General features: G+C 36.3%; 2 protein-coding genes across 3 annotated transcripts; one reads left to right on the forward strand and one right to left on the reverse strand.

Moving 5' to 3' along the window:
- The first annotated feature begins 2,256 nt into the window (after positions 1 to 2,256).
- Positions 2,257 to 8,919, forward strand: LOC130732330 (probable WRKY transcription factor 12). The gene is made up of 4 exons (XM_057584399.1): positions 2,257 to 2,576; positions 2,778 to 2,854; positions 3,347 to 3,508; positions 8,640 to 8,919. The coding sequence occupies exons 1-4, from the start codon at positions 2,376 to 2,378 to the stop codon at positions 8,800 to 8,802; spliced, it is 603 nt and encodes a 200-aa protein (XP_057440382.1). The 5' UTR covers positions 2,257 to 2,375; the 3' UTR covers positions 8,803 to 8,919.
- A 1,748-nt stretch (positions 8,920 to 10,667) lies between these two features.
- On the reverse strand, positions 10,668 to 16,596 carry LOC130728434 (uncharacterized). Of its 2 annotated transcripts, none has more exons than XM_057579908.1 (9): positions 15,947 to 16,596; positions 15,051 to 15,145; positions 14,611 to 14,679; positions 14,327 to 14,442; positions 14,182 to 14,236; positions 12,532 to 12,652; positions 11,787 to 11,834; positions 11,355 to 11,449; positions 10,668 to 11,231 (listed from the first exon to the last, which is right to left on the reverse strand). In XM_057579908.1, the coding sequence occupies exons 1-9, from the start codon at positions 16,029 to 16,031 to the stop codon at positions 11,130 to 11,132; spliced, it is 786 nt and encodes a 261-aa protein (XP_057435891.1). In that variant the 5' UTR covers positions 16,032 to 16,596; the 3' UTR covers positions 10,668 to 11,129. The 2 variants fall into 2 exon arrangements, with proteins under 2 accessions (XP_057435891.1, XP_057435890.1); XM_057579907.1 differs by having other exon boundaries at positions 15,051 to 15,160; positions 15,947 to 16,595.
- Between the last annotated feature and the right edge of the window lie 1,366 nt (positions 16,597 to 17,962).

Consider the following 17,962-nt stretch of genomic DNA (forward strand, 5'->3'; position numbering starts at 1 on the left):
TTTTAAACTGCTTGGGCGGTCCGACCGGGATGGGCGAATCGGGCTGGGCGAACTGAGTGAAACCGGTTCACCAAAAACAGAAGCCTGTTTGGCTAAGAACCCAGATCTCCTTGCGGGTCGATTCTGGGCGCTGGTGTGCACGCGGATCCTGTTGAATGGAACGAGCGGATCCTTGGTGAGGGACCGATGGCGCTGAGTGGGCCTGCGGCGGCAACTGACTCAAGCACGGTGGTGTGCGTCGAGAGTGCGACCGGGGCGACCGGGATCTGAGAAGGAATCAGTCGCGGTCGGAGTTGCGCTGGGCAACGACGCGGCCGGAGGCACGCGTGAGGAGGTGCGGCGGCGCGAGGAGGGCACGGCGGCTAGGAAGGTGGCGGCAGCGGCTGGACTATTATGGTGCAGCGGCGGCGGCTATTGGGAGCGGAAAAAAAAAACAAACGTAAAAGAAAATATTAAAATAAAATTAGGTCAGATAGGAAAGGATCTGAACCTGCTCAATGATACCATGAAGGAATTGTATTCCATGCTTTTCATTCATAAATAAGTGAGTATATATACACAAAGGTCCTAGTCAATTAGGGAATGAATCTAGGCTAGATTACAGGCGTAATTACATCAAAACAAATCAAGAATAAATATTATAATTATTCTATTCTAATATTATATTCTATCACTAACAGAGGTGAATTAGAGTGCTTATGAGTTTGGTTTGACCAACAATGATATGTACACACCTCATTTTTTAAACACTTCATTTCCATATATTTTTATTTATATTTCTCTCATCTTATCATTTATCACATCTTATACTTTTTCTCTCTTACTTTTTCTTTTCTTTCTATATCTCTTCTCATTCAACCTCTTTCCACAAAAAAGAGAGGTGTGAAAGCAACATTATTCTTAAGGTTTCTCTTACCAGCCATAACCGTCTACAAGAAGGTGCGTCCTTACTGTGTTTGATCGGAAGATGGTCAAGGTAGCTTACCTCCAAGTCACCGCACTAGAATCAACTCACTAAACCTAATGATCCAAATTAATCCAATACAATCGGTTTGAATTTGTTCAGTTAATTGGTTCAATTTACATTAAGCCTGAACCACATTAATTATTATCGGTTCACTTCTCAAATTTGTTTCTTTCAACCAAAACTAACTCGATCAAATATTATCGGTTGTTTGACACTTATGAACTAGGTTTATTTCAATTAGCTTTTCACTTTTTTTATGAATAAACGTTTATATGATAAGTATTCAGGTTTGGAAGTGATTATTTAAACTTATTTTATAATATAAATGTTTATGCAAGTGTTTTTGAGAGCTTGAGTAAATAGCTTATGACCTAATATAAGCTGTTTTGCGCTTATTTTTCATAAGTTGTTGATATTAACTTATGAATAAGAACTTAATGCTGACATATGACATATTTTTAGCTTCTTTAAATAAGTTTCACAAATTAACTTATTAATAAATGTTTATGCGATAAGCACTTATTATCATAATAAGAAAGGTAGGGTTGGCAACGGGCCTCGTGGGTGCGGGTTTGATCATTCCCACATCCGAACCCGAACTTAACACCCAAACCCGAACCCGAACTCAATATGAGTGCAAAAGTTAAATCCAAACCCAAACCCAAACCCCTGGGTTTCGGGTTACTCAAACCCAAACTCAAAATCCGATGTGAGAACAATATGAACATAAGCTGATTAAACACGATCACCTGAATTTCCAATACAAGGGAAAAAATATAGTTCATGAACATAAGCTAATAAACAACATAATTCATGGATTTTTTACGTTAAAGAAAACCCTATTTAGTAACTTTAATAATATATATAAGGGCTGATAATTACATCCATAAAGCTTCGGGTTTGAGTGCGGGTATAATCAATCCCACACCCGAACCCAAACAGGTTTAAAATTCGGGTGAAATCCAAACCCAAAGAAATCAAGTTTCGCTCGAAATTTCAGGTTGGATTCGGATCGGGTCCTGCATGTGTGAGTTTTCCTGCTATCTCTAGTCATAAACACTTAATTGTTAACCAAACACACATTCTACTCTACTACTAATCCCATTTTGCTGACACCAGTTGACAGAGATTCCTTGAAAAAAACACTTATAGGACAATGCACTGTATTTACAAAACTAGAATAGAGTAAAGAAAAGGAAAAAGAAATAATTTCCAAGAACCTTAACCGGTAGACATATAGTAGCAGTTGACCAAACTACAAAACCCTTTGAAGAACTTAGGTTAAGCCACGAGAGAAAGAAAGTTATATATATAGCTAGCTAGCTAGGAAGAAGACCAAGTAGAAGAGAAAAGCAAATTATAAAGTGCATCATCAAATTGAGATTGGAATAATCTTAAAAAGAGAAACATGGAGGGAGAGAGAGGTGTTCCCAATTATGAGCTTCAAGTTTCATTCACCAACACCCCACACAACATCCAAGAAATAGGTTTTGCTCACTTTGAAGAAAACCAAGTCCTTGGTTTCATGTCACCCTCTTCACAATCTCAATCTTCTCAGCTCTCTCATAATGAACTGGTCACCAAAACATCATGGAATCAACAAGACCAGGTGGTTTAATTTCAGTGATCTTCAAAATTTAAAGAAGAAAGTTCTCTAATGATCTTCATCCTTGTTTTAATTACTTATTGATTTTATTTATTTACTTTTGTTTTGACTTTTTCTTTCTTCTTATGTCCTTTTCGATTTTAGAGAATTATTTCCATCAATTTTCCTTGAAACGGTTTTTGCTTATTATGGTATTTTTTTTAGGTGGGAACTCTGGATCCCAAGACTATAAGTGATGAAAATTGCACTGGAACTGTTAGTGATGGCAACAACAAGTCATGGTATATATCCCTTTTCCAGCTTCAATTTCATTACCCTATTTCTATTTAATTTGTATGGCTCTTTTATCCTCTTAGTTATTCTCTCTCTCTCTAGGAGATGCAGTAGGTAAATATTCATCTAGATATATAACAAATTAAAGAGAGGCCTCTGAGCAAAATCTGTGGTTAAGATCTTTAATATGTAGAAGGGATTATTGTCTCTTTTATCTCTTGCATCATGAGGAGTATAAAGAGCTTAAAGATGTAAAAGTCTTGATCCTCATTGATACTTGAATCCACTTGTGCTTGTGCATCACTGACACTTCATATATATTCTCATAGCATATCACTTTTCTATTGTTTTTGGTTCTATTTTCTTGCTTCAATATTTTTTATTTTAAGGATTAATCGTGTTCTAATTACTTGAGAAAGATGGTTTTAACAGAGATGCAAGTTGGGTGGATTAATTAGTTGAAGTTAATTATCTTGAACCTTATATGTATATTGTGATAGGTGGAGGAGTGCAGGTGCAGAGAAAGGCAAGGTGAAAATGAGGAGGAAGCTTAGAGAACCGAGGTTTTGTTTCCAAACAAGGAGTGACGTAGATGTGCTTGATGATGGATACAAATGGAGGAAATATGGCCAGAAAGTTGTCAAGAATAGCCTCCATCCAAGGTAATTTTAATTACAGTGATTATATGTAGCCCACGAAACATTAGTGCACTTCTTGCTTACACCTTATTTAGTAGCAGTTTTTAACCTCCACAAAGTTTTGCGGCAGTAAAAAAAAGAACACAAGTAATGTGTCTAGCCGTGGTTGTTACTATTTAGTAGGATATAATTTTTTTTTCATTTTGATTGACCTTTACTTTCTCTATTAAGTTATTCAATTTTATAAACCATATTTTTGTAAAGAAAATAATGTATCACTCACTCATGCTCTCTCTTGTTTAAAGGATTGTGCGTTGTCAGTTTGGTTAACCTAAAACATTATTTTCAAAATTCATTATTATTTATTATGACGTGACATTTACTACTTTAAGCGATCACTTATTGATTAGTTATAAGAGAGAACAAGATTTTGGAATGGAAGTAGAAAAGTTTTCACTCTCTGTACTGTCATATGGTATGGATCATTGATTAGCTAGGAAAGGGTCGCAATATAATTCGCTCCAATTTCTTGTTCTTAGCTACTATTTTGTAGCTAATCACCTAGTATATGATTACACATCCTATTTTAGGGGTGTGTGCTAGCTAGAATCCTCAAAGGGAGGCATATATAACTAGTATATTTGAACGGAAGAAATCTGTGTTAACTCAAATGACATGAATATTGAAGAATAATCTTAATTAATTACAAAAACGTTTAAGATGGGAAACGATCAAGAGAAATAGTTGACAAGTTATAAGTTTGATCTGAAGGATAGAACTTTCCTACTTAATTTGGTGTGTGAATCTATCATAATGCAAATGTATTATATTGTTGAGTACACTGGCAACATCAAAGGCATTATACCTGGTGGAATTAATGAAGGTAATGTGTCGTTTTTGGGAAAAAAGTACTCAACAAAAGTGGTGTCGGCGTTGAATAATTGAATCAAATATATGCATGATTTATCTAGCGTTCACCATATATTCGGGCGGTGCATTGGTACAACCCATTTACAAGCAAGAAGATTTACAATAAGTCACAGGTTTATTGGGATAAATTATCTTGGAATTTGAAGGGGAGATGAAAGAATATGAGAAGTGGATTGTATTATTAGAGAGTTGACAATAAGATGCACTGTAGGGTCCCCTATTTTCGTACGTACACTCCATTTCAAACTCATCTCATTTGTCATGGTATTCCTATCTTCTCCCCCATATATTCGTCTAAAGTTGCACTTGGACTTAAACTTTCCTTATACCTCAAAAACATTTATCTAATTTTTACCAGATCCAATTTATGCTGATACTAAAATGTACAAAAAATTGTTACATAAGAACAAACTTAATCGTGTTTTTCTTTTATATATTGCATTATATTAACCTTTCTTTTCTGAACTATCATTGCACTATTCATTAGTTTACGCAATTGTCAAATCAATTATAAATGATGATAACATATTTTTAATTATAATAAAAATTATAACTATGCAGTAATTCATTAATCATTAAAATTCGATGATAATTTGGCTAAAGACACATGACAAATAAGATGCCAAAGTCAAATTCTTTTAGAAAAAGATAAAAATAGGAAAGAGGTATGAATATGCAAGGACAATGTTTTTCGAATTTAATGTCGAGCAAACCAATTAACTAAATAAATTCATATTAATTACTATTTTTTAATTTGCGTGATCGATCAGGTTCGCCCGGTCTAGCAAAACAAATGAACAACTCAAACAAATGTGCTCGTTATTATGTATTAAATATATTTGTAAGGGATCTCCTTTTAATTGTAAATCAAATTTTTCATAAAGCCCGTTGTGTTATATAGGGATGCCATGTGGTGACTGGGTGGGGATTTTAATTATGGGTGGGGATTTTAATTATGTAAGGGGAGTGTTGAAGAGAGATTGAGTGCCACAGTCAATTTTTTTTTTCTGGACAAATATCATTTCATTGCAATGCAATCAAAACTTTTGTTCATCAATATCATGCATGGAAGCGGATATGGGAGAAAGTTTGACTAGGTTTTGATATAATGGATTGGCTTAAAAGTCGATAGATTCCAGGTTTCCCATGAATGGTTGGATATGTTTGGCCAAATAGAAGCCAGTATGTTTTAATTAGGGATGTCTTTGAGACAAGGGGACCCTCTTGCCTCTTTTATGTTCCTCATTATTTCATAGGGGCTTAGTGGATTAATGAGACAAACTGTCAGGTTTCAAATTTAATTATGCTCCTGAAACTAAAGTGTATCTACTGTAGGTTGCCGACGATACTCTCTTTGTCGGAGACGCTTCATTGCATAATATTTTCAATATAAAATGCATCTTGCGATGTTTGAAATTGTGGCTTGATTAAAAGTCAATTTCTCGAAGAGTAAAGTTGCGGGAATCAGTGTGGAGAGTAGAAGCCTGATGAGTTTCGCTTCTAGGCTACATTGTAAGCAATTGAATCTGCCTTTCTCCTATCTTGTCATTCCAGTGGGTGGGAATCCTAGAAGATTATATCATGTTGGGATCCAGTTATCAACAAGCTTCAAAAACAACTATCAAAATGGAATAAAGAATCACTCTCATTCGGTGGTAGGATTTGCTTAATCAAAGATGTCCCATCGTTCATTCCTCTCTACTTTCTTTCCTTTTTCAAGATGTCGTCTGGGATTGTTGCAAAGTACAAAGATATCTTAAGGATATTTTTATGGGGGAGGGGGAGTGGAGGGTGAAGGGAAGATTTCATGGATTAAATGAGAGGATATCTGCAAGCCAAAAAGGGAGGGAGTTTCGGGAGTGAAGGATTGGAAGATCTTCAATTGGGCACTTTTGGGAAAATGGCGGTGGAGAATGCTAAAGGAAAATGATAGCTTATGGTGTCGCATATTGCACACTGAGTATAAGAACAGGGTTCATCCAAATGATTCTTGGTGGTGGAGGTACCTAAACTCAATGTGCTTTGGAATTGATCATGGGAGGTGGTTTAGTGAGGCGGTATGTAAAAGAGTTGGGGATGAGAGAGATGTCCCTTTCTGGGACGAGGATTGGTCGACTAAAATTTCCAAGGCTATAGGGTCCTTCATGCTGAAGTAACAATTGTGAATGAAATAGTCTCACATTGGATAAATAAGCAAGAGTAAAAGAGTTTATAAGTGGAAGTACCCAGGCACCCATTGTCTTAAGGTGTTGTGGTGAATGTATGTGGATGATGTCCTACACCCAATGTGTGGATGGTAACTCCCAATCCCCTCATGAGTTGTAAGACTGTGAAGAGTCAAGCGTTCCGCTACGCCATTCCAACAGTGGTATCAGAGCCGATGGTGCGACCATATGGTAAACGACGAGTGAAGTCGATGGTGTGCAATGACCGAGTGAAAGGTCAATGGCAAGTGAGACCAATGATGTCAGCCATGAAATGACAATGGTGTGAGGACCCAAGCGAAATGTCGATGGCGAGTGAAGTCAATGATGTAACAATGATGCATGTGACGGCTCCTTGTATTGTTAAATCATCCCAGAAGTGTGAAGATTAGAAGGCAGTGAGCCCCCTTGGTGTTGAGTTCCAACGACGATACAAGAATGTACGAAGCGGAGTGCTCAAGGGGTGTATAAGGAGAAAAAAAAGGAAAGGAAAAAAAGAAGGAAAAATGCCCAGAAAAAGAAAAGAAAATGTAAACAAATGGATTCACAATTGAAGGAGACTGTTGAAGTAAAATTTGCATATGAAATAGTCCCAAATTGGATAGATAAGCAAGAGTTAAAGAGTATATAAGTGAAAGGACTCACTCACCCATTCCCTTAAGGTTTTCTGGTGAATGTATGTGGATGATGTCCTAGACCACTTATACTCTTAACCTCTAAACCCAATGTGTGGGTGCTCCCAACCCCACATGAGCCTAAGACTGTGAAGGTACGGTCTAGCATTCCGCTGCGTCATTTCAACACCTCAAATTCACTTGCAATTGTGTGGAAGGTGATGCTCAAAAGAGGTCAGACTAAAGTGGAATTGGCTGGCTTGAAGAAACGCTATCCCTGGTAATGTAGGGACATCTTGTGCTCTATGTTTGAACAATGAGGAATCAAACTTGCATCTGTTTCTTTGCTGTGAGACTGCGTGGTTGATATGTATATGAAAATTTATAGGTGCATGGTTGGGCTTTACCACAGTACTGCCGTGTGATATTGAAACTCACTTCTCACAATTTCTAGTTACTTAAACCGAAGAGGACTTAATTTTTAGATAAAAACAGTATTGGTAACCAGCAGATTTGACTCTCAAGACAAAAGTTGTCTTATCTTAAAGTTTCGTGCATGGGAAGGGACAGTTTAAATGATTAATTCTTTTCTGAGATTCTTTAGGACAATATTAATCCAGTCTAGAGTTCATCACTTGTTGGATTGGTGTACTGGTCTGCATTAGGCTTTGTCTAGAGTTGATGTATTAATAGTCTGCTTGTAACTTATAAACATAGGATTTATAAATATATAGAATAAGACTTGTAACTTAAAAAAAAATACAGAAAATAGTTACTTGAAAACTAGGTGTCAAATAGCAGCAAATTAAATTTATTATTCTCACAACTTTTTTTTGAAAACAAAAATATTAATTAATAGATAATGATCGATAATACAAACATCACATGACAATGTGAGCAAAAAGTCTCCCAAATGCTACAACTTAATAATAGCAATGTTTATATCTACCTCCTGAATAGCTGGTAAATGCTTAGACTACCCCTAATGCAATATTGTCAAAGTTATATGATCTATTATCCTAAACTAAGAAAGCACAACAACAACTTTTAGATATCGCATCATTGCAAAATTGCACTTCAAGATATGTACTTACAAGTGCAATAAGGAAGATGGAAAAATTATTGGAGTGATCAGGTTCATGAATTGAGTGTACAAAAGTTTTCAAATATGATGGAACACATGGCTAAGACTAAGAATCCCTTTGGTTTACCTTAGAAAATATAATTAACAAGGAAAACATAACACATGTGAATGCATTTTTTGGGATTTGGGTTCCTTGCATTCATTAATCTTCTATGTTACCATGCAATACAAATTCCACTTTTTGTTAGTTACGTACCCAACTTTTTATCTTTGAAAAATTGTCTATTTCTTATACTGATGATCTGAATTTTGGCATATGGCAGAAGTTACTACCGCTGCACCCATAGCAACTGTAGGGTGAAGAAGAGGGTTGAACGACTTTCAGAGGATTGTCGTATGGTGATAACCACTTATGAAGGTAGACACAATCACATACCCTGCGACGACTCAAATTCATCCGACCAAGAATGCTTTACCTCTTTCTAATATATGTGAAGATCAGTAGTGATTGCATGAAAATAACACAATGTCGTTTCACATGATCCACATATATTTTTTCACTCAATTATATTGAGACACTCAATATTTTTTTATAAGTAACATTCGGAGACTAATATATATATATATATATATATATATATATATATATATATATATATATATATATATAGCTAAGCCAGATGTACTTGCTTCGGATTGTTGAGTTTGCTTCAAATATGGACTCAATCATGTGTCATTTTTCACAAAGCTATCCATGCATGTATCGTATGTATCTGCGCCTCATTTGGAAGAACTTTTTTGAGTTTATCTTATAACATAAGCGTTTATGCAAGTGTTTATGGGAGCTTATGTAAATAGTTTATAGTCAACTTATGAGTTGCTATGAGCTTATTCTTCATAAGTTATTCAAATTAACTTATGAATAAAAGTTTATCTTTATCCATAACCAATTTTCAGCTCTTTCAATAAAATTTGAAAATTAGGAATAAATGCTTATTACATCTTTCGGGTTTAACTCTCGCATCCTTTTAGGTTGAGAGTTCGAATCCTCTCACGTCCAGTAAAACCTTAGTTGATGGGCAACCCTCCTCAGAGAAATCTCTCGGCGCTCCTACCAAGAAGTAGGCCTCTGCCCTCTGCTGACCTCCACAGCATGCCAAAATTGCAATTATTTATTTTTATTTATAATTACTTTAAAGAAACGTTCTATTAATAGACTATTAGTCGTCAATGATATATTTGGAAAAATATCACTATTTTTCTTTAACATGATTTATGAAAGAGTTCAATGGATTATAAATGGGTTAATGGAATAAACGCTTATCACTTTTTTTTTTACCAATCCATTACAATATGAATCAAAATTCATTCAACCCATCCCATAGCCACCCCTACCCAGCATCGGCGTCATCTCTGAGCACCCTCCATCGCCCCCATACCCCACAACATCTTCATTGCAACTGCCATTGTGACTTAATGCCCTTTACTACGACAAGGCACCCTGCACCGTCTCCATTACCCAACAACCATTGTGGTCACCGCTACTGCCTAACACCCTCCATCACTAGTTACCCTCGATTATTACCATCATTGCCCTATGCAACCACTCGACACCCATCACCATCGTTGCTGACTAACTTTCCATTGCCGCCTGGTTCCCTCAATGTTGCTTCCCCCACCCTCCACCACCATTGCCACCACTTCAGACTTTTCACTGCACATGAGTCTTTGGGAGAGGTGAAGGGTGCCAAATGATGGTGGTATTGGTAGTGGTGGAAACTACTATGCAACCGTCGTGGTGATGGAGGGTGCTAAGTGGCAATGGCGGTAGGGGAGGAAACCATGGAGTATGTCATGCAGCGATAGTGAATAGATAGATAAACCTCTCTTGGTGCAGCCATTGGTACACATAGATAGCGTACTGGAATATCAGGAGCTAGATGGAGACATCTTGCTTTCATATGCAGTATTGTCGTAACAAATCCGAGTAGCCCAACAAAGCTCTTGCAGATACTAAATTAAAACTCCTGGATCAAGCAGTGATTATTCACTAATTCACATGGACCATTCAAAATTTGAACACCGAAGATACTAAATCGAATTTGGAAGTTATTGAACAGATAAGATAAAAGCCCATACTAAGATTTAAAACCATGTATCAAATAAACAATTGTTCTTATCTCATTCCCATACAGTTTTTCTTCTATCTCATTTCCACTCACTTTTTCTTCTTATCTCTATATTACTTTCCTATTACATAATTCATCATATCCCTCACTTCTGTTCCTATCTCTCATGTAGGTGTGAGTGAAATGAGTCTCAACTCGTAATTTTCCTGAAACAAAGTAAAATGTAGTTGAAATACTTTTCATCAAACTCAAACATTGAATCTTTTACGCAAAACAAATATGCATACAAGTTGCTTCACAAACATGGCCAGACAGTAGCTACCAACTTAAGGACTAACTGCCTGAATTACAATACTGCAACTGCAAGCTGTATTTCCCCTTTAATGGAAAGTAAAGAAAATATATAGCCACACCACAATTCATTACAATCTAATCTCTTTTCGGTACCAAGCAAACCTACATTTCAAATTTCCCCTAGCCAGCAATGTCATCCTCCAACTAGATTAGAAGAACTACTGCACTCACAGCCTTGATGACATCATACTGGCTTGCCTTGGTCTAACACTCAAATGTTAGAAGGTTAAATGCTGAAGTGGAAGGAGTGGAAATTATAAGAGTAGCATCACATCAAGTACAACAACCTTCAAGTTAAAACTAGTGGACTGGAAGACTAGGCGTCGATATCTATCGTGCGAGAAGTTTGTATGAGGGTACATCTTCAAGCCGTGTAATGTCTTCAAGCAGAAGCTCATTCTCCAGCTGACGGCGTGTAGATTTCATCACTGTCTGTTATAAGCAACATATATCATATTAGCAAAGATACTAGCAATCTTAGGAAAATATATTAATAAAGTTGCTAGAATCATCATCTTTCCCTATATATGGATTATACTCAGAGAAATACATTACATTAAAATCCATGTATGATGCGCGCATAGAAAGCCATTGATGATCCATCAGCTTGAACGTAATGCAATAGAGAAGATCAAAAGCTGATTCGTTTTCTGTCACATAAATGAAATTAGTTACTCAGAACAGCAAACAGACATACAATGAGGACAGCCACTATCTATTAAAAACTATAATGTTTTAAAAAACAAGTATTTTCTTAGAGCAATGCCATTTGTTATGAAAGATTTTCAAAAATCTATTACAAATGAAATAGGCACCCGGACATAGGTGAGAGAAAGAAATCAAAACAATCAGAGAAAAAAAGATGAAAGAAAGGTATAGTCAGAAAAATGTTCATCACCAAAGCCTTCATACCCTGCTTCCCTTCCTAACTGAAGAAAAAAACAAGTGAAATTAATTGATTAGCAGGCAGAACAATAAAGGCTATACCTGCAAGAAATTGAAGGAAAGTTGCTCCTACAAGTGTCCGTGGCTTGACTGTCAAGGAAATCAACATAATATTATTAGCAGATAACATCATAATCAAAGTACATTCATTGGTTGGGAAAGACATCTATCATGCAAAAACCAGTATTAAATGCCATGTATTCTCATGATATCTCATCAGAAAATATAGTCGAGAATATTATAAGGTTGGTAACACACCATATGTTGGATAACAACAGAAGAGCGATGTTACATGAAGTAAAAGAAACCAAAATGTATCAAGGACCTCGCAATATTATTTGCCTTTCTAGAATTTTAGTAAGTTGTATAATGTGCAAATCATTGTCATAAAAATGTTTGAAGGTTGGGTGTGAATGTAAGACGCTACTGATGTCATTGGATTGGAATACCAACTTCTATTATTTCAAACAGGCCCTTAACACAACTAATCTAATTCCTTAGAATTACAACAGAGCACCAACAATCATTCAGATAATGATCACTGGTGACTGTGGGAACAATAAAGTATGCAAAAGTAAATGGAAAAATAATATAAGCATATTTACGTCGGAAATAGCATTCAAAGGGCCCTTTAAATTCAAAGCAATTTCAACTTGGTAGTGCTCTATGAAGTTGACATATCAGAGTCCGAAAGGCAGAAATTAATATGCCTGTATAGGCATCTATACCTCATAGACATGATCTATGTTGAGAGTAGAAGATTACAATAAGAGGAAAACTTATAAACCTGCTTCAAGATCCAGCATCTGAATAAGCATGAATGTTATGTTAACACCAGCAACAGCAAATGGGTATTCCCACACTGATCGATCTCCTTCCTGCTTGCGTAAAAGGTCCTGAAAAGATTTCTACAAAACGAAATGTATAAGTTTTGCAATAGAGAGACATGAATAAGCAAAAACATATTTGATTTAAGGTCATTGAGACAGCTCTTGAGGGACTGAACCAATAGTATATTAATAAAGACAAAACCTGTAGAGACAAGGGTCTTATAGAAATACAAAAAATGTGTCTAATAAAATCTGAAAGAGCACAGCCATGTGTCTTATACATAACTATTCCTATAGGACAAAACCATTCATAACAAAAGTATCATGCAGTCTATTCTCCGACGCCAAAAAAGCGTAAAATATGCAGCAAAGCTTGAGATGTCAGCATGAAAAAGAGGACACATCTAAGGTATAGAATTTAGATTCTACCTAGAATCAGGAAAGGGAGTGAATATTGTAAATCATGGAATCTAACATGAATCTTACGATTTTACAAAATTTACGTATATATGCATATAAAATAGCACAACTAAGTCTTGAATTTGGGTTGGACCTAACTCTCATGAGGTGAGGATTGTTCAATGCTTTCAAACTCATAGGCAATAGGATCGCAGTCATAGAAGATGAAAAAACAGAGAGATGGGTTCTCAATCTCACAGTTGCAAAAGAGGAAGGAAGGGATCAATGTTTGACAATCTCAGTTTCAGGTATGTTTGAGCTTGAAAATGAAACGCCTCAGAAGAGCCAATCTTTCCTTTCAGGTTAGGGTAGAGATAGGTTTCGGGTTATAAGTGAAAACGGGTCACAGGTTCCCATATCTTCTCCAGCACGATGAAATCCCTACTTCCACTGATTGAGGTGGCGATTTCACTGGTTCGCAATTCCACCACGATTCGAATCGGTCAGACCATCAAAAATTGTAAAATCATGTGATTCTACGAGTCAAAACATGATTTAAACTACCATAGACACATCATATTTTAAAATTATCTGCCGAGAATTTCATCATTTAAGGCATATTATCTCAATTCAGAATTTATATAATGTCCACATTGGTCCTCAGATCCTCAATGTTCGGGCAATGGTGAACAATGAGTAAAAGTTAACTACAAAGTTGCATGATTTTATAGTTTACATGAACTCATGGAGCCGGTATAGTTTGATAGAGAAGCCATTAGGAAAGAAAAACAAGATCAATCAATTTCAATATCATTCTCATTCCTTATTTATAATTCAAATAGAAAATCATATACTGCCTCAAAGATAAAGCAATGGAACAAAATCCAAACACAAGAATTTTGTTTAGATCAGGAAGGACTTCAGCTAAATTGGTACCTGTTAGCCTTTTTTCTTACATCAATCATCTAAGAAAGCATGCAAGAAACAAGAGGTATGGTATTACTATTATGGACAGATATATGGGATATAAGATTTAAAAACAAATAAAAATAAGGTATAGGTCTGAATGAAAAATAATGTCAAAGTAAGATAATAAGATTTTGATGTAGTATAGCAAGACTATCTCCATAAACCCAAGAGAAAACCTGGTCTCCAGATTATTTATTAAAACACTAGAAAGAGTGAAAATAAGGAGAAATAGAGCATACCGGGAAATTCCTCGCAAAAAAGAGCAAATTTTCTAATGATATGTAACCACCACCCCTGCCAAATTTCCACAAAGAAATAATTAGCAAAAGTAGTTAGAAAGACAACATATGGCATTGACATGAAAACAACCAGAATAATATCTACCTAAAATCTGTTGCTGGATCCTTTCCTTGCCAGCCCATGTCCTTCCACTGCTCAGAAATCATACCCTTGAGTTCTTCTTCAGGAAAAGCAGCATTCCATAAAGCCCTTAGGGCATCCTAAGATAATGCATAAAAACAAACCTAGATTACAATCAAAATTAATAGAAGAAGATTGCACATATGTAATAAGAATAAGTCACAGCACAGAAAACTATGGATACAGGCATGACGTCTCTTAGTTATTGTCATATCGCAGAGACTTGAGAATATTAATAGAAAGGTTACCTGGTGCTCAGGGATAGAACTATCATATTGAACATCTATACGACTCTGTAGCCTCTGCAAGCATTCCTCCTGATAATTGAAAGTTCAGCATTGAGAATTTATCATGCCATAATTTTAAACAATAAGCACAGAGTGACATATTATTTTGATGTCAGAAGGTACGCATCACAAGCAAACATCAAAAACATAAAAGCCAACTTTGTGAAACATTGGCGTGATGGAAATTCTTACAACTTCATAGCAAGCACTCAATGAAACGTAAATTAAAAAATTTCCAGAAACCATAAAATGAGCACATAGTCACAATAAATGTTTTTCATTACTTCATACGACATATAATTTTGTAGTTTGTTTGTAGCAAGATGGCAATAGAAAAATTAACAGAATGACTTATTGAGTATCAAATTGCTGCTTAGGTATTAAATCACAAAAAATTTAACCTGAGATGGAGTTAAATCAAAAGAGGGCCGAGCATCGCTCTCTCTTCTCTGTGCACAGACACATGACAAACCTCTGCCAATCCATGCAGTTGATCCTGTCACAAACTCAGCTGTAACAAAAGAAAACTGCCCATAAATGAAAATTGAGATTCCAAATTTTGTGCAACAACTTTATAACAAGCTGATCGACAGAAATCATGTGTCCTATTAATAATTAATTATCATCAGCAAATCAACACTTCTGTTCAGCTTAATTAGCTTCCAAAAGCACTCATCTTATATAAACAATCATTATTTATCTCTCTTCTCCATTTCCTTTTCCAGTGCTTTCTAAATGATGTTTCAATTGACAAATATTTTGAAGTCTATACTGTAATCATTATGCTAGCCACTAGCTTTTTCTCCATCATTATGCTAGCCACTTGGCTACACCACCTGCTTGCTTTACTTTCAAATTTCCACTGTTTCTGTACTCAATTAGATATCTGCATTTTCCTATATATGTGGAAATCATGAATGCTAGATCTATGAGGTAACCCCACCAAGATGATGATACTTATAAATTAAGCATAGTTAACAACTTTCAAAACTAAAATTACTAACATCTTTCATAGTAATCTGAGCTAGATACAGATCTCAAATAGGAAATACTCTACCCAATCAAATCAAATGAATAAAAAAATCATGTATACAGTAAGAAGTAGTTAATCTACCCACCAACGCAATTTTGAATACCCGCAGACATCAATCACAACGCAAGTGAGCACAATCTCAATTCAAAGACACGTGAAAAATTGGGGTGAAGAAAGAAAGAAAGAAAACAAAAACGAATCACATGTCACGGAAAGAGAGAGCCTCGAAAATCACGAGAGAAATTGAAGGACGAAAATTTTTACCAGAAGTTGAATGGCACGCGTTGCCTCGGTCAAGACCCTGCGAAATCCTCCTAACAGCGACGAATGAACCACCTCTATCATCCATGGTAATGGTAATCCAATTCTCGTTCTTCTTCTTCTTCCTGCTACTAAAACAACAACAACAACCGTGGATTCATGATGGAAATCTTCAACATTCTGACAAATCCAGAATCCACCAGTTTTTCCCGGAAAACCCGACTTTACCGGCGGAGTCAGCAATCGGAAAATCGCGGAAATGTCGTTCAACTCGAACGCGGAGGAGCGGGAGCAGCGAAGCGGAGCGAAAAGCGGAGCAAGAAACGGTTGGAATCTTCCAGAAAGAAGAGGCTGGGAGATCGGAGAGAATTTTCCGGGAAACAAACGGAAAATGAGAGAGAAAATTGCAGAGAAAATGGAGAGAGAGAGAGAGAGAGAGAGAGAGAGAGAATCTTGAGGGTTATGGTTTTGTGAATGGAATGGAATAGGGTTTATGCAAAGATCTGAGATAAGAGGAGAAAGAAAACGGTTAGAAATGGAGGAGAGAGAGAGAGGGAAGAGAAGAGAGTTGGTTTTGTTTTGTTTCTCTCTCTAAAACGATTAACGCATTCTTCGTCGTTTTTTTCTCCGTTATGGCGTTTTTGAATGACAGACTACACTACACTGCATTGCACCACTTTTATTTTCAGTTTTAAATAATAGGGTCTAAATAATAATAATCAAAAAATAATAATAATACCCAAAAGGGTAGCTCAAAATAGTAGAGGTAATTGCATTGATGGTGGTGGTGGAGGTGACAGTGTTGTAGGGCGGTGGTGGCAATTATAGCTGCACTAGTGGTGGCAATAGTGGAGGGAGGTGGTGGTGGCGATGGAGGGTGATGATGGTAGCCAACAGTGGATTAAATATTTTTAAGTAACTTATATATCATACGCAATTTAGAGATTTATTGTTGTGTGGGCAATATGCACATATAAATTTGTGACATGAAAAATATAACATACTACAATTAAAATTTTAAAATGCATCATAATACGTGAGCACTTTCTACTTTGTGAGGGCATTTTTTTAATGTGTGAAGTAACATAACACTTAGTATCTCAATACTCTATTGTATCATTAGTATACATTTTCTAAATCATGTAGGGGCAAATGCCCCCACTATGGTGAACCTGCTCGTGTCCGGTCACAGGTCTTATTTCATCTCTACATGCTGGATTAAATAATCCATTATTTTAGTGTAAGAGTGGAATAATGGATATATACAATACGATGTTAGCACCAAATAATGGATAAACTCATAATGTATTGTTTAAGCTTATAGTATTAGATCTAGTATGACGTACTAAACGAGTTTAATATGACGCATTGTTTGAGGCACTAAAGTAAAACAAAGTTATTAAAGTTAAGGGTTTGTCTAAGATCAACTAGATACTAAGTTTTCCGCTAAAAAATCACTTTTGCACTGTTAGGTTATATTGAACGGCCCTGGTTATGCACTAGTTAACCAAGATGAAGAGGTATTGTTATAATACTAGTTTAAGAACCCTTGTTGTTGTTACAATATGTAATTTCACCCCTTGGAAAAAAATTAGGGTTTGATGCCCTAAATATGGCGTTCTTTGCATTAGAACACGGGACTACCTCCACCGATCAGTACCACTTGCCTTCATCAATAGCAAAACCACCTTACCTAGCAAGCCACCAATATTTGACCTAATCCTAGTTTCCCTTCAACTATTAGAAGACCTTAGAACTCCTCCTGACACGCAGAGTCGTTGCACATGGAGAAGAAGGAGACAGAAATTGATAACCTTATTGACAAGAAGAAACACAGAGGAACGGAGGTGCCACACGGTGGTCTTTGTGTGGTGGTGTCGCGATGAATCTTTGGAGATGTGCGCAGAGGCATGGAGGGCGTAAGAGTTGGAATCCATGAAGCCACCGCACCCAGTAAGCCACCCTACCGCATAAGAAGGGCTCGACTCTCTACTTTCTTCCTCAGTTCCATAAAAGGTT

This window comes from Lotus japonicus, chromosome 1 (assembly GCF_012489685.1).
Source record: "Lotus japonicus ecotype B-129 chromosome 1, LjGifu_v1.2".
Taxonomy (NCBI): domain Eukaryota; kingdom Viridiplantae; phylum Streptophyta; class Magnoliopsida; order Fabales; family Fabaceae; genus Lotus; species Lotus japonicus.

Coding starts and splice junctions, on each gene's coding strand:
- LOC130732330 (XM_057584399.1), top strand. CDS start 2,376: ATGGAGGGAGAGAGAGGTGTTCCCAATTATGAGCTTCAAGTTTCATTC. Junction 2,577..2,777: donor CATGGAATCAACAAGACCAG/GTGGTTTAATTT, acceptor TATTTTTTTTAG/GTGGGAACTCTGGATCCCAA. Junction 3,509..8,639: donor AAGAATAGCCTCCATCCAAG/GTAATTTTAATT, acceptor GGCATATGGCAG/AAGTTACTACCGCTGCACCC.
- LOC130728434 (XM_057579907.1), bottom strand. CDS start 16,031: ATGGATGATAGAGGTGGTTCATTCGTCGCTGTTAGGAGGATTTCGCAG. Junction 14,680..15,050: donor TTGATTTAACTCCATCTCAG/GTTAAATTTTTT, acceptor TTCAATTATCAG/GAGGAATGCTTGCAGAGGCT. Junction 12,653..14,181: donor TTTTTGCGAGGAATTTCCCG/GTATGCTCTATT, acceptor TTCGTTTTGTAG/AAATCTTTTCAGGACCTTTT.